Source organism: Fundulus heteroclitus, chromosome 19 (assembly GCF_011125445.2).
Source record: "Fundulus heteroclitus isolate FHET01 chromosome 19, MU-UCD_Fhet_4.1, whole genome shotgun sequence".
NCBI classification, from domain to species: Eukaryota; Metazoa; Chordata; class Actinopteri; order Cyprinodontiformes; family Fundulidae; genus Fundulus; species Fundulus heteroclitus.
This window is the reverse complement of record NC_046379.1, coordinates 19571687-19590512: the sequence shown is the minus strand read 5'-3', so window position 1 is coordinate 19590512 and position 18826 is coordinate 19571687. Positions and strand designations below refer to the sequence as shown.

General features: G+C 39.0%; 1 protein-coding gene across 3 annotated transcripts in view; it reads left to right on the top strand.

Annotated features, from left to right (window-relative positions):
- myo10l1 (myosin X, like 1) overlaps positions 1 to 18826 on the top strand; it is a 66053-nt gene that overhangs the window by 12577 nt on the left and 34650 nt on the right. For all 3 annotated transcript variants that reach the window (XM_021307809.2, XM_012881028.3, XM_012881027.3), the window contains exon 2: positions 8661 to 8759. In XM_021307809.2, coding sequence (XP_021163484.2) covers positions 8661 to 8759 — 99 coding nt within the window. The remainder of the gene's footprint in view (positions 1 to 8660; positions 8760 to 18826) is intronic.

Genomic DNA, 18826 nt, shown 5'->3' with positions numbered 1-18826 from the left:
GATTAATAATAAAGCTTTCAGTTTGTTTTTGCACTGTTCTTAAGCCTTTAGATGAACAACACATCAGTTTCCTGTTGCAGTTATCTTAAAGTAACTTTTCTTTTTGAGAAGTAGAGACATTTAATGTGTGTCGGAGTGCTGAAATCCTCTTTTTCCCTCTGGGGAAAAATCTTCTTGTGCAACCTGCAAGTGTAAATTTATGAAGTTGTCAAAATGGAAAATGCAATTTTAACTACATGATGCAAAGACAGAGGCAGCAGAATGAGTACAAGAGGATTGTATCATGTCATTCACAGACTGGCAAGCAGAAAGAGAAAGATGAGTTTCAGTCTCTTTGCCTATATTACCTATAAGTGTGTAAAACACTGTGTAATTCAAATATTAAAATTCACATAGTAAATTACCTTTCCAGGCCATAATTTGGTTTAATCTATCTATGCCTCAAAGTATAATAATAATAATAATAATAATAATAATAATAATAATAATAATAATAATAATAATAATAATAATAATAATAATAATAATAATAATTACAGCAAAGTCATATAGTTTGGCGCACATTATTTTATTTTTTAAATAATCTTTCAATAATCTGTAATCTCTTTCTGTGACAGATGTGACTTATATGCAGCCAGGTGATGACCACCCACCTACGCACACTAACATCCACACACAAACAGATGTTGCTCTCCTTCCAGCTGCCATAATCTGCTTAAAGCCTCGCTGTCCTGATTGTATTATCACCTTTAATGGAATATGGCTGACACAGTTTAGGTCTCTGACACAGGACGGGCTGCACTGGCCGGAAAGATCAGTAAAGGGGATCCGTCTAACTCACAGCTGTATCTCACAAATGTTGTCCTTTATTTTAGCCATTGTGTTTAGTAAGGTCTCTTTACTTGAACTGAAATGGGGATCGGGATAAACAAACAACGGGTAGATGATTCATTTCCTCTGTGTGCCCTGTTCTGGGATCTAGGGTTATTGCTGCAGGTAGGAGGAGTAACTTCCTGAACTTCCTGCACTTGCCCAGATATGTGCACAGAGCACTACACCACATGACAATTTTTGCTATGAATGACTTGCTCAGTGATGTGCAGTGCTGTGTTCTGAAAATCCCTCATACCTGCATTAAGTGATGCTGCTGATTGACTAAATATTTGATGGTCTTTGCTCCTCCACGGCGAGGCTGAAACTGATAGTGGAGGTACGGAAACCTCCACTATCAATCTTACTGTAGATGTAGATGTGATACGCAGCACCAAAGTTTACACAGGAATTAGGTTTTCCAAATCTGGCGCAGTTTATCCATGTTTGAGCTGGGGTTGTCAGGATATTAAAGTTTCAAACTCGATATCGATGCCCAGGAAAATATTCGCCACTCGATACCATTTTCAATTCCACGTAAATAAAAAAAGACAAATACTTAAAAGGCATAAAAAAATATTTATTAAAATACTTTTTCAACAGAATAACAAATGCTAGTTAAACATGTATGCAAATAAATGCTAAATAAATAACCCAAATATAACACCAGCCTAGTAGCATGCTAGCCATATCTAATCTCACAACATTAATGTTGACCACTGGACATGCTAACATCAGTCATACGTTTATTGTATTGAATAAAATTATGGACGTAACGCTAATTTATCAAACTGTTGGAGTTCATCATGAGGGCCAGGGTCTCGGTCCTTGAGATGTTTGGCCAAGTTTGTTGTGCTGCTTAACTTCATTCCCGCCACTTTAAAGCACTGTTTGCACTTTGGGTTTTCCTTCTGCGTTTGCCTCGTGTGCAAAATATTTAGTATCGATTCCATGCCAAATTAATATCCTGATACAGAATTTGAGTATTGATACTTTTCAGAGTTTCTATATTTTTGACAACCCTAGTTTGAGTGATAATCGAGGTCATGGAGATCATGTTCTACGTCCAGTAGCAAGGGCAGCGTCTCTGAAAGGAGAGCGGTCCTTCATGAAGGGAGGTCTCCAGGGGGATGGGTAGGTCGCCTCGATGAAACAGCACAGGCAACCATGTAATTACTTGAGCAGAGCAAGGCATTTATCACACAGCTGTTCTAGCTTATAGGAAGAAGGCTGCCTTTTGTGTTATTGTGGGTAATGAAAGATTATTAGTTGAGCAGGGTTTCATTAGCAGTTCTTTTTTTATTCTTGGTATAATCACCGCTTGACGTTTTTATTCTGCAAAGGGGCATTTATTGTTGTAGATAATAGTATAATTTTGCTTCAAAACTTCAAAGATAAAGGATTTGTGGTCTAGTGTGATTTCGGTCAACAAAAAATACACTGCATATTTGTTTCTGGATACTTTTTAAAAGAATTTAATTGTATTTGAGTTCCTGTTTAAACTTTGAGTAGACGATATACATGTTACAGCTTATTTTTATGTTTTTTCATGGTTAAGACATACTAGAGATTGAAAGCTTTTACTGTTTGGTAATGATTATATTACGAAGTACACCAGGCTTTATCAAGAATATAAGTTTAATCAACGTGCAAAAAATTCTTAGCTGAATCTTTTTATTTGGAAATTTGGTTTTGCCATGTTACTGGGTCATAAAAACAAAACTGAATCTTAACTTTTTAGGCAAGATATTTAGAAGTCACTTCAGTAATTATCATGGATTTTAATCAACAAGTTTGACCCCACACTGCAAACAGTGCTGCATACCCCTTGAACATTTTTTCACATTTTGTCATGCTACCTCTACAAATTAAGTGTGTTTTAAATAACCTCAAAATAAAATCTAGCACAGCAAACTGCATCACCTACAGCGTTTTGAATTGTCTCGTCACTGGAAACATGGTGGTGTTAGCAAAATGCTATCAGGATGCTCTTCCACAAGCAGGAACAGGCAAGCTAAGATTCCAATAAAACGATAACATTCATGCATTATAGCGGTTGTGAATAAGTGAAAATATTCAGGAGCAGTGTGTGATTTGCAAAAAAAAAAAAAAAAAAAAAAAAAAACAGAAGGGAGGTATCATTTCAAAAGTTTTATTAATGAATAAAAGTTTTATTAATAATGGTTAGCTAACAGGTGCTCTTTCAGGCAGCTAGCTAGATCCAGTAGGTTAGACTATTGTTTTTAAACTTGCGCCATTTACTGTCGGGACTCAGGAGTGGGTATTAGTTTACTTTAACCTCTTTGAGCAGAAAACTCTTTGAAAACAAAAAAATAAATAATTTACAAATGTGAAGGACACAAGACATGTATTAATATAAATTTTGAAAAATCCATAATATTACTTATTCAGATCCGAGGGGGGAGGAATGTATCCCCTCCCCAGGGGTAAAACATGAATGCCCCCCCCCCCCCCTAGCTAATCGCACCCAGTTCAGGAGGAAGAAATAGTTTTACAAGAAACTGAAACTGCTTTAAATGATTGTAGAACATGACATGCAGATTGTGAACAGATGGTGGGATAGCTGTGAGATAGCTGCTAAAATGTAGGCTACATCCACATGTTTGAGTTTGAGCGTAAAGATAAAACCACATCAAGCCAAAGGAGTCATAATAGGCGTTGTATGCTGGTGAAGATTCTCTGTTATCCAGGTCATGGTCATTCCAAAAAAAGTAACAAATCTGCTGGCTTTACGACTGCCCATTTCTAAGGGGGTGGACCTGTTTCTGTTGAATTTGCATGTTAATAGGCCTTTGTTGGGCAGTAGTATAAAACTTGATACTCCACATTACTCCAAACCTTTTGAATTGAGAAAGTTTCCTGGGTAGGAAGCGAAACGTCTTCAAACTACGGAAAAATAGTCCAGTTGTTTTGTTTTTTACTTTTTTTGGAATACCTGTTGTTGTTTGTGCTAGCACATTTGTGTTGCGAAAGGCGAGGTCTCCATTGACTCCAATGATGAAACATGGCAGCCTGTAGCCGGCTATGCGGATAGGGGCGTCTAAACGGAGCCACTGCAGCAGGCGGCTTCAACCTGTCCCAGTCTGGGATCCGGTTTTAAATGTTGTTGGTTTCGTGGCCTCATCGTCTGGACGGGACCCCTTATTCAACTGAAAAGTTTGTCAGATACCGCCAAACTCCTTTGCGTGTGGACCGGGGCCTTAGTTAGGTGAAAGACCACTGTGGGTTAAATATATGAAGCTACATTTTTTTTTTTACATTTTTTCCACCAATAGGGCTTGGGCGTCATGACGTATTATTTTGCGTGGCCGCCATGTTGATTGCCTCCGCCGCCGCTACTCAGACTACTGCCTATGACTACCGCGTACTGTACTCCCTCTCTCAGCTGTGTTTTAATTTGATTATTTCACCTTAACTTGATTTCAACCATGGTAAACCGTTGCTGTATTGTGGGCTGTAACAGCACAACACATGATCGCCATGGGAAAAACATAGAAAATGGGTTAACTTTCCACCGCTTTCCTGCCTGGAGGCACAACCACGGAGTCGTCGGCTCGCTTAGATCGCGGCTTTAAGATGACCGCACATAACTTTCCACAGTGTCCCGATATAAATGAGAGTGTGTTCCCTGCATACCTTTGTATGAATGACTGTGTTCCCACTGTTTGCTGGCTTTATGATCTGCAGCTCCTGAACCCATCCATTAGTAAACTGCACATGAGACTCCAAGGACTTGTAGCTTCAGAACTGTTCTGAAGTAAAGGCGCTCACGCCACAAACAAGGTAGCCGAAGACGTCTGGTATGCAAAACAGTGGCAACAAGTCGTCGTCGGCGCTCCATAATAATGCTGATTTTGTCAACATGCCGGTCCCTGGTTTCTCTAATGTGTCCCGGTAAACTTTTCGGGATTTTAACATCTTTTTTCGATCTATTCTTTCTCAACTCTACTTCTATGTCTCTTCGTTCAACAACGTTATGTCAGAGGTATTTTAACGTTCGCGTTGCCATCAACATGGCCGCCACGTCCCACAATGCAACGCGGATCCCAAGCCCTATTGACTTTTCCTCTGGCACAAAGAAACTCCCTGGACAACATCGCGTTAGTAGGATGGTTAACACTCAGTCAGTTCTTGTTAATTGGAGGTCAGGGGTCATGTTTGAAACAATTGAGGTTGATTAAGATTTTATGAAGCTTGAAGAAATGCTTGGTGAACAAAGCTAAAGACCTGATCTGTCCGTTTGGTCATTAGTAGCGGAGAGAGGAGAAAACAAGACAAGCATAAGGATTCAGCTGTACATTTGAGTGCAAAGAAAATAAAAAGGGTCTCTTGTTATGCACGGCCATTCCTGCCTGTCTGAGTGTGCAATGTCAGGGGGGGGAGGGGCTGAGCCCATCAGGAGGAGGAGGAGGAGGAGGAAGATGGTGTGTAGGTGGTTGGAGGTCGTTTATAACCTTCTGTTTCTGCTCAGATGTGTTCTAACAAGATACAGCACATCGATCCAGAAAGAGGAGCCAGATCAAGTGAGGCAGAAAACTGCTCTGTGCATTAAAATCCTGGTTTATCGTTAAAGTCTGGAACTTTTTTAGAACGCTGTGTGTTTATGTCTTTGCTGTCACTGCCTTTCAAGTTAGTGAAGTACAGAGAGATTAGAGCCAGTGGAGATCACAGGGTCACCGTGACGGGTCAGTGTGCTGGAATCGGACAGATCAGACGGAATTAGCAACCGGCCGGCCGACAAACTGCAACGAGAGGCTGAAAGGATCTAGAAGAGCAATGGGGGGAGTATTTATAGAGATGCTGAGGACAGACCAACAGAGAGAGGAAACAGGAGAGACTATAAATACAAAAGATCAACAAGAGGAGGTCACGCTTTTGTGAAAAGTAAGCCTCTGAATAAACTCCATCTTTCTCAATCCTTTCACCTCTTACCCTAATCATCTTGCACACGTACGGGTATCAGAATGGTTGGATTCAATGCCCTGGAATGTATCTGGTCTTCTGTAACAGCAGTGCATATGGGAGTAAAAAACGAGAGAAGGGTCTAGAGCAGGGGTGTCAAACTCATTTTGGTTTAGGGGCCGCATTCAGCTTAATCTGATTTCAAGAGGGCCACACGAGTAAACTCATTGCAAGATTAAATAGAACTAATAAATGTGGGCTTGTTGTTGGGCTTTTATATTAAATTAATTTCACTTTTACACAATATATTATGAATAACCTCAGCGTTTTTAAGAAAAGTATGTGTAATTTCAACAATACTTTTACTCAGTTAAACATTTACTTGTGCATTATGCATAAGAACTGATCACAGTGATTATACAATGTTGAAAAACATTTATTCGCATTTTTTGGAACTTAAAAACACTGTCCTACATGACAAAATACATCAAACAGATAAAAATTAAGAAATGATTTAAATTTTTCCACACCTGAAGCTTAATCTGCTAATTAAAACACAGCACCCCTCGTGGACAATATAGGAACTGTATATTTTCAATTAAACAAAATACATGTTTTTTTTCAATAATTGTTTTATCATTCTCTTCCTTTTATCTTGTCCACTTGTGAAAGTCAAATCTGATTAGCTCTTTGTGGCATCTTATTGCCACATTGCCAGACAGGACACTGGAAAAAAATAAAAATAAAATTATAATGATAATGCATTTAGCCACAGGGCCAGACTTAATTGTTCTGCGGGCCGGATGTTTGACACCCCTGGTCTAGAGAATAGAAATAGTGAGGGGAAATGAAAGAAATAAAAGCTTTAGAGGCAGTAGTGGGGCCAGTTCACTCCTCTGCTGCACATTTGTTTCAGAAGCACACATCTGATTTCCTCTGAGAGTATTTTCCATATTTGTTGGAGTTTTTCAGGAGCTTAGAAGAATACTACGGATGGCCTTTTTGTACTACGTATTCCTATACACAAATGTTTTACAGATTGAGGTTACATCCACAAACATCAATAGGATTTGGGATGTGATAAACGACACAGTAGAGTACATCGATCTGAGGTGGAAGGAAAAAGATACAGTTTTACTGCATATTTTTTACAGTATAAATTGAAAGTGGGAGCACACATTGGTATTCACTTACCAATGTTTTGTAGAACCACCTTTCACTTACATCACATGTTTTTTTTCCTGGCATATTTCCACCTATTCTGTGTCATTTCCGCTGCTTTCCACAAATTATCAGTTGAATCTGGGTCAGGACTTGAAGTGGGTCAGTAAAACCCATTAATATGCTTTGATCTGCACCATTTTATTGTAGCTCTGGCTGGATATCCTGTGTGAAGTCCTTTACAGGATCGAACAGTTTTTTTAAGGGTTGGATTGAAAAGCATCCTCGAAGCACGATGCTGCCACCAGGTTTCACTGTGGGGATCAGGGTGATGTGCAGTGTTGGGATTCTTCTGCACAGAATTTTTCATACGGGCCCAAACATTTTATTTTAGTCTCTACATTGTCTTTCAACATTGGCTTTCTTGTTACCAATCTGCTACGAAGGCCAGTTTTATGGATCTGTGAATTAAAGTCCTTTCCACCTGAGCTGTGCAGCTCCTCAGGAGTTAGCATTATGCACAGCTATAATATTCTCGTCAAAACCCATAGGAAGAATATTGGGTGAACGGACCATAATGAGCAATAATGTGAATTAAATAAATGAAGTATTTTAAGTAAATGAAAAAAGGGTTAAAGTCTATGAAAAACGTAATTATTTGTTGCAAACAAAATGAATTGCATCATTATGCAAAACAACCAGCAAAAAAATTGAGTTTGAATTAACAGCAAGCTGATCATTTTCCTAATTCCTGATCAATGATGTTACTATTTAAAATAATGTGTGATTCCCTTGAAAAGATGAAATTTCCTACGGAAAGGAAAACATGTCACTGCACATCCTAAAATAAACCTTTTTTGACCCAGAATGAATCCTGAAATACACAAAAACCTCCAACTGAATCCCCACAGCAGGACCCAGTTCCTTCTGAATTATCATTACAATAAATACCACACGAATAAGCACATAAACGTCTGTCTTCTATTCATGTAATGAATGTACTTCAATATGCTAAATATTATAGCTGTTATTCATGCTTCCAAAATTAGTTTTCCTGCATCAAATAATCATAAGACTCGTGTTTGTTTTGCCCTCAAAATCTGAATTTGAAACTATCTGACACGATTTGTGACACATGATTGAGCAGCATAAAAGATTCAGTGCTAAGAGCCATTTATTTGCACAGCTCCAGATGCCTCATTGACTTTAGTCTCCTATTTCCTGCCCCCTTAATGTTTACCTCTTCTGTTTTTCGGGAGCTTTCAGAGCGGTCAGAGGTCAGGGATTTAACAGTAACCGATTCACAGGTGAAGACCGCCCCACTTTAAATGCTGTTGCATGGCCAGATGCTAGTCTGTAGTTTGCTATTTCGCACATCTGTCTCCCTCAGCTTATGGGCAGCATCTTTACGGCTCACTGCTCTTTGTCAGACAACCGTCCTGCGCTCCGTTTTATGTTGTTACATTTTTTTTTTACTGGAGCTGTCTCTTTTGACTCAATCCTTGGAACGCATCAGTTTGCTTATCATCAAACTTGCTCCAGGCTTTTGTTTGATTTTACCCACTGGCTGTGCTGCTTTCCGGTTGAGATCTGTTGTCAGCAGATGATGCGGTGCTTAACCTAGGCAGGAGGAACTTTGCGTAGGGTTGTTTTGTGCTTGTTGCAATGCTTTAACCTCAGTATTTGTATGTTTCTGTGTGATCCAGGGGGCCCGGGTTTGGGTCAGGGAGAAGGAGCAGCTGCTTCCAGCCACTGTCAACTCCTGTGGAGATGGAACCCTCGTGGTCACAACAGACTATGGAGAGGTAAGGAATACGCAGACAACAGTATTGCGGCAGAGACCCTCTCTGCTCAGTCATGGCTGCTTCGATTGCTGGAAGTGTACCTCCTGCACCTTTGTTTGCAGAATGTTTAATGTGGTGCTGAAACGGCTGTGCAGATTCATCTCTTCTTCACTGATCAATACAAACTGCTGGCCTTAATGCGGCACATTTCTGCCCCAGTTCCCCGCTCCGCCTCTTCATCCTCATACATATTCAGAAATCATCGCTGGCTCACATTCAGGCTTCAGAGGAGAGCTCCGACATATAAAAAGCCCCATTCTAGAAGAAACAAGCTGCTACTCAAGACTATGGCACAAAGAAACTAATTTGGGTAAACTTTGATGTGTTTCAATAAGTCGGTGTTGAAAAAGTTGAGGTCATAGTTTTGCATCCGACATTAAATGAAGCTTGTGCAAGATTATGCTTTAAAGGGGGAGATACCATGCGTTTCAGTTCTTACTTTTTCACATTGAAATCATTCAGTTGTGGTCTATATAAAGTGGAGCTGCATTGCTTTGGTCTCAGTTCCTGGTTATTGTTGCCCCACAGCCCGTCTTTTCACCCCTGTTCTGAGGTGCGTCTGAGAGCAACTCGTTTTGATGCTGTCTCTTTAAATCCACATGAGACACTTAACCCCCCCCCCCCCCCCAAGGTCGCACAGTGTTCCACTCCAGCCCGGTTGGCCATTTTTGTAGTATGCTGGGGGATTTGTGTAATGAACTACAGAACATTTTGACGTATATTGTAGCTACGCCATCCTTCAGCTTGGCCCACAAAATCACTACGAGAAAAGAAAAATGGCAGATTCATTAAAACTGGTGAGCTGAACCTCCATGAATTTGCAACAAAATCCTATATGTGGATGTTTTTCAACACCATATGCATTCATCATTGCATAATCGCTCTAGATCCTCCAGAAACACGGTTCTTCACTTCTCTTCTCTTCAGCTCATCCCACAGGTTTTCTGTAAGATTTCCAACCGGGGAACTTGATGGCCATGGAGGATGTTTGATTTTCTGTGCCGTGAACTATTTCTGTGTTGATTGGGCTGCAGGTTTTGCATCATTACCCTGTTGAAAGCCCATTTTCAGTTTACAGTCAGAGTCCATCTGATTATCATTAAAAATCTCCGTCTGGCGCCTATCTCCAGCAGTCACTGGACGAGAGGCGGGATTCTGCCTGGACAGGTTGCCGGTCCATCACAAGGCGTTTAAATCAAACATTTATCACATATTTCTTAAGAAGGGATTTTTTTTTTTTTTTTTTTTTTACACCAATGAACAATTGTACCCAAATTAAAAGTCGGATATTAAAAATGCCTGAGATTAGCCTGAGATCAGGCCAGTGCAAGAGATGATGAATTTATTTGAAGGCTTTCTACTCCAATTCACCAGGGGTGCCAACAATTCTGACTGCCACAGTTTCAGGACTTCCAAAGTAATCTAACAGAACATTCAAATGTTTTTTTTAAAGTATCTATTTGTGCATGTATAATCTATGTTAGTGTATGAAACACGTACACATTAGGCCTTGGAATTAACTTTCGGATGTATTCTGCTCCCTGAATGCCCATGTGCTCTAGTTGGCAGCATTTAGAGAACGAGCCAATGATGGATTTAGTGCTTTTGAAGTCGCAATTCTGGACCTTCAATCCCTCCTGTATACCACAGAGAATCTCAGACTCTTTTTTAAACGTTTTATTACTGTGCAATTAATTCATTTTTTTGTGGCCTTTCAATCAACCAGGAAAAGCCGAGCTTCTGATGCTGCTGCTTTGACTGTCCTGTCTGGTGGTGCAACAGGAACAGAGAGGCATTTACCAAAATAGAGGTTACGGGAACAAGCATTCTCCTCGCAGTGGATTATAAACTGCCAACCCAACCCCCATCCAGCTCCGCTTACGTCCTCGTGTTCCTGCTGCCTGCCAGCGGCTGGTGTTTAAATGTTGCCTCTGCGGGCGATGGTGAATATTTGATAGGGAATCAGCAGGATTTGGGGGCTATACCCTGGTTCAACAGGATCTGAGCAATGCGGTCCTTGACTCCAGGTCCATCCCTGCTGTTTTTGCTTTGCCGTTCTCCTGCCTGGTTGTGAATGCATGTTTGTCTCCAAAAACCACACAGGCATGTGAATCCTGCAAACATCTTGCTACTAAAGAGTAAAACAATTTATTCTTATGCAGCAGTTACTTCATCATTTGTCTTTCTTCCTACAGTCTTCCTGACCCAGTTCTCCTCAGAATCCATTCTCTGCTTCAGATGCTGTTGCTGTAAAACCTCCCATTAAATTGGCTGTACTTACAAAAGCATATTCAACGCTTCACACACATCATATCCTGCGCGCTGTAGATAGACGGGTTAGAAGAAACCAGACAAGCTAAACAAAAGTCTAGTATTCTGCAGGTTGCGCCAAAATCCCCCCCAGATAACGCCAATTTAGATGCATTTGTCTTTAAAATAATCAAGTCAGTCAAATCCAGTAAAGAAAAGCACAATAAATTACCTTTTGACTCAACTCTAGTCTAAATCAGCATTATAAAGAAGACATCTTGCTGTCATTGTCGACTTTTTACTTTTCTGAAACTAACTGAAACCACGAGTATGATTAGCTTACAAGGTGAAGCTAACTAAAGCTACTTTTTTTTTTTTTTTTAGTAAAACTCCACCCTCAGCATTAGTTTATTAATGACATGCTAATGGGGAATCCCAGTTATTGGTTCTAATTATTTATCCGAATATAACTTAGAACCACCAGGAGTTTAGGATGAGAACAGTTTCACGTTGTTCTTTGCAGGTCTTATCAAAATTTGGTTTGCATGTGTTACATACCCACCGTTTCTTTTCAAAATGAACACTTATGATCACAGAAATAGCATGAAGATGTTCTAAAACTACTGGTTGGTCTATGACACTAATCCAAGCCAGTTAAAATTAGATATAGGTGGTACTGTAATGCACATTGTTCTTGAACCTTAAAGCCAGACGCTGAGCTGCGTTTAAAAGGTTAATTGTTAAAAAAGGTGGCTGATGGCAGATGGGACAGGCAGGCATCAATCGGCAGGAGATCCGATGATGCAGGTGGAGACTGACTTGACCGGGTGTAGCAGACAGAACCAGGTTTGATCAGGAGTCGTAGGCAGAATCAGACTTGAACCAAAGCAGCCGATGTGTCCCCAGCGAGGGCAGAGCGAATCACAGAATCACCAGGAACCACTTCAATCAGCACACAAGCTCTAGTAAAGTAAACTAGCGAGGACAGGGTGAGAAAAGGCCCACAGAAACAGAATCTCCACAATAGAATTAGATCGATCGAAAATGGAAAATGAATGAATAGATTTTAATTGATTTTGGACTAAATAGATTTCTATGTGTAGTCAAACCTAAAACTATCATACCATGACCCGTGGGAGATTTAGATTTCAGATTAGTTTTGATTCAACCAAGAAGCCTCCTTCTGTTTCAATTAGGATGTATGTAAAAATTGTTTTTAAAGAAAGGTCTTGTCTAAATATTTTCACAACCATTTTAATGATCAAAGGAAAATTTCATTACGGCATGGCAGCAATAATAACCTTCTTAGTGGTCCCTTGGTATGAGCTCCATGTCTTTGAGGTGGGGAGGCCTTCTCTCCATGTCCCTAATCTTTAGCTCCATCCACGGCAGAGATGCACAGTATGTCAAATTGCAATAGTGCAATCTCAGAGAACTGCTTAGATGCAATACTTTGTTGGCACACGTAGCTGCTGCTATCACATCTGTTTCTTAAGAATCCACAATTTAATCTTTGAAAGAAGAACTGTTTCTGCTGCTGCTTCTGTTTTTATTTGATACCGTGATTGGCTAAAACCAATCTCTGGTAGGCGGGTACTAGGTGTCGCTTCACCCAATCAACTCCTGCTGAATGTCCCTCCTTTCCCCAAACAGATTTCATGGGAGCAGTCTCAGATTGATAATGTGCTGAACGGAGAATACTACACATTATCAATCAGGCTGCAAGGTTAAACATTTCCTCTAGACTGAGAACACCCCACACAGCCAACCTTCCCCTTTCCTCTATCATGGAAATATATCCTGCAGATTTGCGAATATGGTTGGATCAGATCAGATTAGAGGAAAGTCTAATGAACCTGAGATGAAACTGGGTTTGTGAAAATAAATAAATAAATAATAAAAAAATTGAAATCAGATAAAGATCGCCAGTGTATGGCTTTACAGATGAGGAAAAACATTAAAATTAAAATAGATTTTTGTTTTCTTTATACGTAAACATTTTAAGCTGTGTTGAAGAGCTTATTCCCAAGCTTTCGTTAAAAATCATGCATCCTGCTTTTTCATCAGCCTGTTCTCTTTGTGGCTGTTTAAATTGTGCATCAACATTTTAAAGACGCATTGTATGATGAATGTAAACATTTGCATGTACAGTACATGCGCAGGTTATGGCTGTGACGAGTTATGAGCTGAAAAACCCACCGTCAATATGGAGCCAGGTGGGGGCGGGCGAGGCTGCAAGGATGCATTACTTCCAGTGCACCGACAAAACTACCACACTGCAGACCAGATACACCCTGAAATATAATTAATGAAAAGTGTATATGCGTCACTTTGTTAGTTTCATTCTGTATATCTAAAGATTAACACTGTTTTATCTACTGACCCAATTTTTTTTCCCTTATAAACTCATCGCTTTTGACCCTCTGGCAATTTAGGAGTTACCCAGTCGTGCATCAAACAATGAGATAACGCAGTCTCTTTTAAATTTGTGCATAACTAAAAGGCTGAAACAGATATATAATAAAACCCAAGGAAAGAGAGGGAGCTATGGGGCGGAGAGGTTTCATTCATTCACCTTTAATTCTGGATGCTTAATGAAAAGACTTTCATCTAATCCAATTCATCAGTGTGGGGGAGTCAGGAAAGCCTGTTGGGGTTTAAAAATATAAAATAAAACAGCTGCAGCTTTAGATTTTAGATGAAAGCATTCAGTCACTGCTTGCAGCTGTATTTCTATCAGCGGCTTTGGTTTAACCCTAATGAGATTTTTTTCAGTCCTAATCAGACAGGTAGAAGTCCGAGGGATCAGGTCCAAGGTCAGCGATGAGAGCTGCCGTGTGTACAGTACTGGGTGATACTGTATCCCTGCTCTGCTAAGCAGAATATAGGTCACTGTGCCCACAGCGCTCTTCTCTCTGCCTTTCCATTTTTATCTCTCAGGCCCGCGCTTCCTCACTTTTGCTGCAGCTAATATGTGAAATCATACGAAGAGGCTTGTCTCCCCTGGCTCTGCTCCTGAATCATGCAAAGCAGCTTCAGACATCAGAGGAGCTTTATGGGGGAAAAAAAAAAGAAAGTGCACACACAGAAAGTGCATGAGCGTCTCCATAAATCAGGTTAGGAGCAAAGTAATTGTGCCGAAAAGGAGCAGTAGGAAAAGGGGGAAGAATAAAATAGATTTTTTTATACAAAATTTTACAGCAGATCATGCTATATCACTGCACATTAAATTCAACAGTGAGCAATCTGTTCCTTGGTGCATGACCTTTTTTCCCCACTGTGTGCTCCTGCTATTTAAAAAGAAACATATTTTAAAAACAAAATCTTGACTTATGTTATGATACGATGAGTTAGTCTATGTCATATATGTGTTCATTTAAAAAAAAAAAATCAAAAGATACGTATAATATTGGCTATTTCAATATTCAATACACAGGAAAAAATAAACATATGATTTTATGAATATGTTTTCTTAACTCAAATACCGCTGAAACTATGTGTAAAAAGCACTACGACACATGTATATTGAAATATTACAAGTCAGAAAAAAATACATTGTGCATGTTGTATCAAATTGTATTTAATAGCTATAACAAATATAACATTCATATTACTGTTATGATCCTAAGGTGTGTAGGTTTTGGTTTCCGTTTATATCGCTCTTTTCATCATTTTACTGCTGTTTATGTACTCTAGGTGTTGCCAAATTAGGCTCATCTGGTTCCGTTGTCATCTTCCACCCCTGTCTCAGTATTTAAGCTCCTGGTTACCATACTTCTTCTCCTTTGTTCCCTTGTGTAGTCAGTTTGCACTTAGGTCCTCTCTCAACAAACACAAACATGACACAAACCCTTGATAAAAGTGTCAAGTTTTATGTAAAAATATACACCTTAATAATTTTTAAAATACTTCTACATGTTTGACATTTATTTACAATGTTACATAGATTTTTTTGTATGAGGATATGATATTTACGGATATCACAAAGTCTGTAAGGATTTTTGATCGATGCAATTGATATAATGTTATATAATCTGCCCCTCTAACACGGTAATTTACATTGATATCAACTTGACCATTTTATTTCTAAGCTCTTACATGTATCAGGCATTTAAACAGCCCTTTTCACATTTAATAATAATAATAATAATAATAATAATAATAATAATAATAAAATAATAAATCATCCATTCACTATAGTTTCACACCTTAATTTCAAAATAAAGGCATATCCTAAAAATGACGGTATGGTTTGATATTTTCATTTTGCATTGAGGTTATTGGATTGTTTATCATTTAATTGATATGTCAATGTGGATCAATGTATTGTTACACCCTTAATTCTGGCTAATATTTGAATGTATTCCTAATTTCAACCCCCTTGACAAAACAAAAAAAAAAACCCTGTCATTAATTTATGTAATTTCTATGGATGAAAAAAAATATCAGTGCTGCATAAGTAAGGTAAACTTACAAAAATATTTTTGCATAGTGCATCGAATCTATTAAAAAAATAGAGTAGAGTAGGTGAAGAAAGGGATACTTGTTTCTACACCATTATGGTCCCTTTTTAATGTTTGATGATAGGGATTCCTCATCTTCTTGGCTGATAAAATGAAAATGAAATGAAAAAAGATAATATTGAACTATTCTTTGAAAGTGTGTACTTATGTTTTACCCACAGTATCATCTCTGCCTTGGCTTTAAAGCACGTAGGTTAGTTCTGCTTGATTTAGACCGTTTAAATACAATTTGTTAGAAAAAGAGAGGAAGCATCATAGTCACAGTGTGCTTTATGACTAAGTAAAGATCAGAGGTGCTTATTCATGCTCCACTTCGAGATTATCTTATTTCCCCCTGACCAATCTGAAGTCGTTTTTTTCTGTTCATCTTCATAGTAAATATTTAAACGCAGGGTGCTCAATTTTAGACTCTCTGGGTTGTAGAACTTAATGTGCGCAGCGAGGCATCACCTACATGAGTTTGAGAGTTCCTGTGTCTTTTCTGTGTGTTAAGACGAAACGAGGAACTGTTAACAGAATGTGTGTTAAAAACTCACCTGAGGGCAAATGGAGGAAGACATTCAGAGAAATCCCTTTTTATGTCCCTTTTCCAGCTTAATTTACTTTTTTAGTCTCTGACATACTTTTCCACTTTAAAAGTGTCCTCTTTCATAGAATCATTAGGACTGTCCTGAGTTATTTCAATTTCTCATGCTTAATATTTAAGAGGGTTCTAATCCAGCCTTAAATTTGATTACATTTATTCTGTGAGGGGAAAAAATATAATTTAGAATTACCTATCACAAAGTAACCACTGGTGGTATTAATGTTATCTCTACTAAGCCTTTTAGACTGAGTGCAACTGAAGCATTTTTCTATATGTGATCAGAGTTTTCTGTGAACATCTTATTAGTATTACACAATTTTCTCCGTCTCTACTGAGAAAAGATGATTTTTTTTCACAACATACAGTCCTGGTTGGTTTAGTTTGGAAACTAAGGATGAATATTGAAAAGCACCTTATGTCCTCTCTGAAGTACGGGAGAGGATCTGTCTTGCCGTGGGCGCCAAGAACCTGGCTAACAATGCATGACATCATGACTTCATTAAAATACTGGCCAATTATGAATAAAACTCTAGTAGATTCTCTCAGAACACTGAAACCACGGGTATCAATACACGTGGCTGGCAGTGTTTTTCCATGAATTGGCTTTCTATCTGAGCTCCACAGGTGTTACTTTCCACTTTTCCCCACACATCTCCAGGGCAAACCCCACCCTGGCCTTTTATCACGAATCTGGCTCCACTGACCCGAGGCTTACACTGTCGCAGCGTTTGAACGTGCCTGCGCAAATGGCCGACAGATTTATGAAAAATTAATGGCAAGAAAGAGCTGCGTGTTCAACACAGTGAGGAGATTTCCCACACGAGTTGTTGCTTGTCACCGATGGGAAGCCTGTCAGCTGAGGTAGCATTACTCCGGTGTGGCCAACGACAAATTCCCCGTGACAGTGCCGAGGGAACGTGGGACCTTACGTGGCCCAGATGTCCTCATAATGCGCTGCTTGTAAAGTTTTGGTGTCACTCTTACGTTTAGATCCTAGAAAGTCAATTTCTCTTGGAGAGATTATGTTTTTAATTACTGAATTACATGTAGATCACACAAATCCTGATTCAATATCACCTAAATGTCATTTTTTTTTTATTTAGCAAATCTTTCTGTACTCTGAATGTGAATTATCCAATTAGATGTCACACTATATTCACAGATAAATCTCTGGCCGCAGATGCAAATGGTCATACAACTCATCACGACTTGCAGACTGTTAGTAATAAAAGTATTTAAAAAGATCTAAATTGTTAAAAGGGAAGATAATTGTTAATTGCATGAGCAAATAACAGTTTTGCATGCATCATTTTTACCATCAGTTATGTGGAAAGTTGTCGAGATGTTGTCGACGACCCAAATGTAGGCAAACATGGGACAGATGAATACAAAATGAAAGGTTTAATAATACAAATTAAACCTTACAAAGTCCAAGGTCCAAAATTCAAAGTATGAGCCTTGAAGCCAAGAATGTTGGAGGAGGCTAAAGAACAGACAATGGAAAAGGGAACAATGGAAGTATCTGGCAACATTGAAAACAAACTAACTTAAACTACTGGGAAAGTGGATGAGTGACATGAGAAGCAGTGGTGACCTACGGTGCAGCTGGGAGACAACCTGAGCAGGAAAACTTAGAGAAGGTGAGTAATAAAAACAGAAAGAAACTTAGTTGAAAGAAAACAGGACACAAATGAGTCTCACTAACCAAAGGCTAAAAGGAAACACTAAAATAAAAATGATGGGTTGAGTAGTTGTCTGGCAATCAGAAGGTTGTGGGTTCGATTCCAGCTTCCCCTTGCCACATGTCGATGTGCCCTTGGGCAAGGCACTTAACCCCAAGTTCCCTACCAAGCTGCGTCTTGGTGTATAAATGTGTGCGCGTTAGTGAGAGCGACTGGTTGAATGTGGCTATAGTGTACAGCACTTTGGGTGGTCAGCATGACTGGAAAAGCGCTACATAAGTTTAGTCCATTTACCATTAAAATAAAAATCTAAATCAGCACAGAGAGAAGAACAAGAAAAAACTTAGTACGGAAGACTGTTAGAGGCAATAATCAAACAACTAAAAACAATCCCAGTACGACCCACAGGTCATAATATAAGTTAAAAATTAAACATCGAGAAGTGGAAATTGCAAAAAAACAAAAACAAAGCACTACTATAAAATAAGATTAGGCATAAACAAACTGTAATATTTTCAATGCAATTTGCCAAAAAATAAAAAAATTCTTAAATGTTAAGAACAAGTCTGGTCTCCACATGAGACTGCGAATCCACCTTTTTCAGCTTTGAATATGTTGATTTATTACATGAAGCCTTATCCTCTCTATAAATTACCCTGGACTGCAAAGGCTACTTGATTCTCTAATTCAAACGGCTGTGAGTGATTGGTCAATAACACCCTGGGGTCCCAGACTGAGCCATTAGGCTTTCAGACGGTCTATATTCCACACACGTTACATTTAAAGAACGATAGATCAGGACGTCTGGCGATAAAGAAACAGTACATGATTAAAGAGAGCCACTGGAAATTAATTTTGTTTATAAAATGGAGGGGAAAAAAGGAATACGAATGTTTTGTGGAACTGGGATTTCTATTATAGTACAGTTGTAAGAGAAGAAGAGGATCAAATGCAAAAAACGAAAATGAAAGTTGAGAGACAGGAAGT